Here is a 7,296-nt window from a genome sequence, read left to right as displayed (position 1 = left end):
AATATAGCAATTTGGCATATTGAATATTTTAAGCTGAAGGAATTTGAAGAAACCGACAGAAGCAGGAAGTTCTCTCTGTCCCCCTGGCCTTCATCCTTGAAACAGCTCATCTGACCCTCAGGTGAGAGGTGCCCTCCCTATGCCTGCAGGAAAGAAACATCCTCATATCCAAGATGGACAGATAATGGGAAAGAATCTGAGCAGACAGGCCTTGCTAAATTCCCCCAGTTTACTACACTTAGCTCATCCTCCTTGCCCTATCATATTTTCCCACGACTTCCCACTGTTCATCAAGAGCATAAAAACACTCAGGTTTACCATTTCTTCTGGTCTTCATTTCCGTATATTACAAAACTTATATTACATAAATTTGTATACTTTTCTCCTATTTCTTTTTAAATATTTTTTTTGATGTGGACCATTTTTAAAGTCTTTATTGAATTTGTTACAATATTGCTTCTGTTTTATATTTTGGTTTTTTGGCCATGAGGATCTTAGCTCCCCGACCAGGGATTGAACCCACACCCCCTGCACTGCAAGGCGAAGTCGTAACCACTGGACCACTAGGGAAGTCCTCTATATTTTTCTCCTATTAATCTGTCTTTGCCAGTTTAATTTTCAGATCCAGCCAGGGACCCTAAGAGGGTTGAGGAAAACTTTTTCCTCCCCTACACTGTCTTCTTCCCCATGAAAGGAGGGACCTTGTACATCTGTTCATTGCTGTAAACCAGCACCTGAAACAATACCTGCGCATAACAGGTACTTGAATGAATGAACGAATGAATGAATGAGTGGTCACTAAAGATAAAGGGCCCAACCCGATGGGGGTTACACAAATGAATCAGAAAGGGACCCTGCCCTCAAGGATCTTGAGGTCTACTGGAAAACACATAGCGACAACATGCTATTGGTTTTGGAGAAGGATGAGATGACATCCAAATGACACCCAGCTGTGGGAATTCAAGGCTGGTCTTGAGCAGGAGGTTGTATTTAAGCTGAAATATAAAAGATGGTTTACTTTGGTATTTTCTGTTTCATTCAATGTTCTCTTTGTCCTGCTTTGTCTGGCAAACTTGACACTTGACTGCTTAACTAACCCCCCTTTCAAAACATGTTGGCACTGCACTTGGTTCTGAATGTTCCTGTTGTTCTGTGAATCTGGGCTGGATGCATTTGGTCATTTGCAGGTAAGTGCACCTATGGGCAAAAATGCACATTTATGTATGAAACATAGTGATACAGATTTTAACAATAAATTAGTTTGTCTAACCGAAAGAAAATTTTCCATGTATCTGCTTTCATAAATGAGCATATTTTAGCATTAGCATACAAATTAGCCCATAGGCCTTGGCAAATAAAAATGCTAATAAAATATAAAGATACAATAGGATAATTAATCCCGAATTCAGTTAGGATATTAATGTTAGGCTGCATTACGTATACAATTTCCACAATACAGGTCAGTATGAACATTTTCTAAGGCAGTGAAAGATTTTGTGGATCAGAATTTTTAAAATTCAAGATGATTTTATTATCATCTGTGGGAATAAGAACAGGATAAATGTTCCTGTATTCTGTATAGAAGGCAAATATTTGTTTTATCTTTCTACTCCACTTCTCCCCTACCCTCTGCCACCTTAATACTTAAGAAAGACTTCATCCTTAAATATGATGATTTGATTGACTGTTACTAGAGATTCAGGTTTCCATGAAAGAAATAGTGAGAATATAAAAATAAATAAAAATTTCTCTCTACACTTGCCTCGCTTTGGCACAGTGCCACCCACGACTCCAGGGGCACTATTCACAGAGACTCTGATGTGAGTGATTTCCCTGGAGCTGTCAGCACACAAACCTCAATATGATGCATCTCTGCTTGTACAAAGGAGTAACTAAGCGCGGGTCATCTGAGAAAATTTGGGAACTTATACTTGCCATTCTGAAGTTTTCCACTTACAGGGTATACTTAACTCTCATTAGGAACAGTCAGCAATATTATAAGACAAAATAAACTTTCCACCTTGTCAAACAGTGTATGTGTGTGTGAGTGTATGTAAATTAGAAGCAAATCGAGCAATCTCTCCCCTTCATATTAGCTAAAAGACCTCCTCCCCGCCAAACTGTGTTCAGATATTGTGCAGCCATACAGCTTACAAGACACTGGATCCCCCTCTGAGCACCAGAGGGGCAAACTGGATAAAAGTATTTCATTACCCTTTGCATCTTTAGTTTAGGAAAGGGCGTTTGGGCAAGTCCAGCCAATGAGCTGGAGGGAAAGTGTTGCTGGGGCCTTTGGGGAAAGGTTTCCTTGATCTACTAAAACGAAATGAGGAAGGGAGAGACACTTCCTTTCAGTCATTGGATATTGTTATTTGGAGCCACTGTAGCCATCTTGGGACCTAACTCATGTGTTCTGCATATTGAAACACATCTATCTTTATCTCCATAGATTAGATGGATAGAGGTAGCCCAAAGAAACCTTGGAGATCATCATATTCAACTGTATCATTTATTGTTGTTAAGTCAGGTTCCATATTATTTAGCTTATTAATATTCCCCTATGGAAATCACAACTATCAAGCCAACCATTAGGTTTGGGAAACAGTGATAAATATGGATATGATCTGATTATTTGGTTAGGTGCCATTTTAGAGAGAGACATTTGCAATGTGACTCCTTTAATTATGTAGTAATTTCCAGAATCGTATCCTACCAGAATTAATTCACTGGGGTGGGCAGCTTATTTCTAGACTATTTTAAAACTGAACCTAAGCTTACTAAGATGGGTGAATTGAATACTTACGGAGTTATAAAGGTGATTTAGCAATGCCTTTGGCCTTGTCACAAATATTACTATTTAGCACAAACTAAAGTCACTTGAGTGTCTGTTTATATGACCACATGTTAAGTGCTTGCTTGGCTCAAATAGCTCCATTCAGTTCTCACAACTCAGGTGAGTACTCTTATTATATCCATTTTGTGGATAAGGAAACCGAGGTTAGGTAAGATTAAAGTTTACTCAAGATCACGGAACTAGTAAGTAGAAAAGCTGAGATTTCCAGTCTGACTCCAGAGCTCAAGCTCCTGATCACTGCAGTTTTCTGTTAAGAGTTCATATAACGGGCTTCCCTGGTGGCACAGTGGTTAAGAACCCGCCTACCAATGCAGGGGACATGGGTTCAACCCCTGGTCCAGAAAGATCTCACATGCTGCGGAGGAACTAAGCCCGTGCACCACAACTACTGAGCGTGCGCTCTAGAGCCCGTGAGCCACAACTATTGAGCCCACGTGCCTAGAGCCCGTGCTCCACAACAAGAGAAGCCACCGCAATGAGAAGCCCGCGCACCGCAATGAAGAGTAACCCCCGCTCACAACTAGAGAAAGCCCGCACGCAGCAACAAAGACCCAATGCAGCCAAAAATACATAAATAAAATAAAATTTAAAAAGAGTCAATATAACTTATTCTTGGTTGAGGCATGTGGCAGACACTGTTGGGTGCCTACTTAACAACTATTCCCTCTTTCTCCTCTGAAACAGAACTCCTATTTTGCTTGGGCGTGACTCATAATTAATGAACTGTGGCAATTCCATTTTCTTTTGTCAGTGACTGGTCTGCAATGGGCACGTGACCATTTTCTGGCCAATAAGGGAGATTCTATGGCGGGGGGGGCAGTCTGGGAAAGATTTTTCTCCTTCATAAAAATGGGAGCAATGGTGCCTTTTCCTCCCTTCCTGCTTGTACAATGACCTCTGAGGATGTGATCTCTGGAGCTGTGGCAGCCACATTGCAATCTAGAGATGACAAGCCTGGAGATAAAAGCCAACATGAACGTGATGTTAGCGAGCAGGCACAAAAAGAGCTTGGGTCCTTAATGATATGATTGTGCTGCTGAACTAATCCCAAGACTACTTTCATCTGAACCTCATGTTAAAGATGTAATAAATAACCCCATGCTTTAAGCTACTGTTAGATGTTCTGTTCCTTGTGGCCAAAGGTATCCTGATGGATAAAATCTGGGCAGGGAAGGTGTTTTCCCAGAACTGCTGCAAAAATAAATGAGGTGGAGGTTATCATGACTTCATCCAGGAATCTGTTAATGTAGGTAGTAGTTCAGAAAAAAATACTCCAGCTTTGCCTCAGATCTGGCTAAATCTGAGCAATCCACATGATGTCTGTGCTAGGTATTTTCCCTTTTTCTCTCCAGATGGGCTGCTTCCTCTTCTCTGTGTGACTGACTGATAGAGATTGCTTCAAAAGGCTCTCTTGCCCTCTGGCTCCTGGTTTGATTTGGTTATTGGGATGTACCAGCAGGAGGATGGAAGAGGGAGGTGAGAGATAAATCCTCCAGCTTTGTCCTTGGGTGATTACTCAGGCTGACTGCATCCCTGACTGAAGGTCACAGGCTCCCGTCAGGCTGCCCTTTCTGTGATGAGTTTTGGTAACTGTTCCCTCCCCTTGCTTCTATAGCTCTAGGTGCTTGTAGCCCCAGGGTTCCACACTTTTCTTGCGGTTTCCCACACCCTGTCTACATCTTTGTAAAGTACCATTTGTTTCCTGCCTAGGCCCTGACTGATACAATGGTGTGAACAAAATCACTGCTGCTGTTGAAGCTTGGGCCAGTCTATCTGAGATGTGGTGAGATACTGTGGAGTTATTCATAGTTTAAATAAGGGCTTTCCCCAACCATTAAAAGGAGACAGGAGACTACATAAATAAGTGTCATACTGCAAAAGTGAAAGTATCAGAGCTCAGAGAAAACACTTTCCACCTGAGGACAAGGTATCAGAGAAGGCGAGCTGGAAGAGATGGCATTTGGGCTGAGGATGGATAGAATTGTTTTAAATACAAAGACAGGGGAGAGTGTGAGCCAAGTCAGGGAGGAGAGAAAGCTCAAGAACTGTTTGTGAAAAATTAGGGTTGGAAGGGATCTAAGATGTCCTTTATTCACTGTTAGTTCTCGCTCCACCTCCTTTACAGGTGAGTAAACTTGAAACTGAGATTTGGTGAAGGTCAAACAGCAAGTAAGCAGCATTCCAGGACTCCAGCCCAGGTCTGCTAGCTACTAGGCTGGTTCCTAATCCACCTCTACCCCACCCCACCCTACCTCATCTCAAGCAGTCTTACTTCTCAGTCTCTCCTTTTAGACTGTGACCTCCTAGAAAGCAGGACCTCCGTTTTCTTCATCCCTGAACCCAGTATCTAGCACAATGTCTGATAAAGTCATCCTTCTCATCAGCTACTAAAGGGTAAGAAGTACCCTGTCAGGCACTACACAGATGTTTCATATGTACCTCATGTAATCTTCACAACTTGGAAGGGTATAATTATTTCCACTTATCAGCCGAGGATGCCGTCGCTCAGAGAGGTTGTCTAATATGCGTGAGGTCACACAGCAGTATGCAGGACTCTATTTTACCTTCCATCAACCAGACTCCGGAGTCTTTGCCTCAATGGGCGTTCAATAACTTCTGTTGAAGAAATGAACGAACGAGAAACGTCTACTCATTGTAAGCAGTCGGCTGTCACTGGCCACCCCGAGGCTCCGCCACCTCTGCCTTGGGACTCAGCACGTCGTCTCCCCTTCAAAGTACACCCGCTTTTCTCTGTGCCCGGTGCAGGCTTCCAAGCTCCTTCCCCCACTCCGCCCGGCTTGCCAGCCACGCCTCCACCTCGGGGAGTTCGGTTGCTCTTCCTATCCGAGTTTTCTCCTGGCTCCGGCCGCCGCACGGAGGGCCTCTCTCAGCCCTGCAATCTGGAGCCGGTCCCTCTCCCCAGCCCCTCCCTTCTCCCTCCCTCACTCTTCAAACTTCTTTTTTCCACCCTCTTTAAACTTCAGTCATCCTAGTGCCCGCCTCCTCCACTCTCAGTAACCAATCGGTGGTTCCCGTTCTCGTCAAGGGTCCGCCTCCTGCCCGCCGGGCGCCAATCCCTGGCGAGGGAGTCGAGTGCGGGGCTCGTTCCCAAGCGCCTGGCCCGTGACGGCAGCGCGCCGGGCGCCGCGCGGCGGGAGGGGGCGGGGCTCTGGATGAGGGATGGGCGAGGGCGAGGGCGGGGGGAAGGGAAGAGGGAGGAGGAGGAGGTTGCGGCGGGTTTGAAAGCGGCAGTTTCCTGGCAGCTTGGGCAGGCGTTGGTCTCAGCGCTCCAGCTCCGCAGCGGCCACGATCGATCCTGCGACGGGTCTACGCGCACTTCTGCGCGCCCCCGACGGATTTTTCCCGTTCCGGCTCTTCCCCCTTTACCTCCCCGCCCCCCTGCTTCTGCCTTTCCCGCCGCTCAGGCGCGGAGCCCGGGGGCCAGCAGTCGGCTGTGACCCCGCCCGAAACCCCTCTGGAGCTGCCCGGGGACAATCCTCTTCTCTCTTCTTCAGCCTAACCCGGCTGGCCCTCGCGGACCCCGGCCAGCCCCGGGGAGCGCCGCCGGGCGGGGCGTCCGAGGGGCGTCTCGGGGCTTGGAACGGCCCGGCCCCCAGCGGGCTGTGGTCGGGGGGGGCGCCGGAGCGGCGAGGCCCCCCTCTCCGGGCTGCGCGGGCCGCCCGGGGCCCCCAGGGTGAGAGGGGGCCGGAGCGGCGCCCCCGGCGCCCGCGCGGGGTCTCCTCCATGGTGCAGCGGGGTTCGGGATGTCGAAGACGCTGAAGAAGAAGAAGCACTGGCTCAGCAAGGTGCAGGAGTGCGCGGTGTCCTGGGCCGGGCCCCCGGGCGACTTGGGCGCCGAGATCCGGGGCGGCGCGGAGCGCGGCGAGTTCCCCTACCTGGGGCGGCTCCGCGAGGAGCCAGGCGGTGGCACCTGCTGCGTCGTCTCGGGCAAGGCGCCCAGCCCGGGGGATGTGCTGCTGGAGGTGAACGGGACGCCTGTCAGCGGGCTCACCAACCGGGACACCCTGGCTGTCATCCGCCACTTCCGCGAACCCATCCGTCTCAAGACTGTGAAGCCAGGTACGCCAGCCCTGCCTTTCTGTCGCGGGGTGGGGGGAGTCCGGGGTGGGCGTCTGGGGAGCGGCGGCCCCACCCCACCGCTTGTCGTCCGGGGTAATCTTAGACCTCCTGGGTGTGCCGGGCTCCCTGTCGAGGGGGAGAGGTGGCGGTGGTGATTCCCATTTTGCCGGTAGGAAAACTGAGCTCTGGCTTGGCCGGGCTGCTCTGCTAGCTGTCACAGGATTGCCACCAGAAGCTGGGTTTCCTTAATTTGTAGCTCCATCTCCCACCGCAGTTTTTGACTAGAGGAAAAAACCAGCCCTTTTCTGCTCTCCTTTGTGGAAGAGGTCCTCAGGATTGTAGCATTTTCTTTGGAACAGTCT

General features: G+C 48.4%; 1 protein-coding gene across 3 annotated transcripts in view; it reads left to right on the top strand.

The window, feature by feature from the left end:
- The first annotated feature begins 6,080 nt into the window (after positions 1-6,080).
- Positions 6,081-7,296, top strand: part of MAGI3 (membrane associated guanylate kinase, WW and PDZ domain containing 3) — a 275,258-nt gene continuing 274,042 nt past the window's right edge. For all 3 annotated transcript variants that reach the window (XM_081222384.1, XM_081222383.1, XM_081222385.1), the window contains exon 1: positions 6,081-6,934. In XM_081222384.1, the coding sequence (XP_081078510.1) occupies positions 6,619-6,934 (316 nt within the window). In that variant the 5' untranslated portion in view covers positions 6,081-6,618. The remainder of the gene's footprint in view (positions 6,935-7,296) is intronic.

Source organism: Mesoplodon bidens (genome assembly GCF_964165515.1).
Source record: "Mesoplodon bidens genome assembly, chromosome: 2".
NCBI lineage: Eukaryota > Metazoa > Chordata > Mammalia > Artiodactyla > Ziphiidae > Mesoplodon > Mesoplodon bidens.
This window is presented reverse-complemented; position numbering and strand designations above follow the sequence as displayed.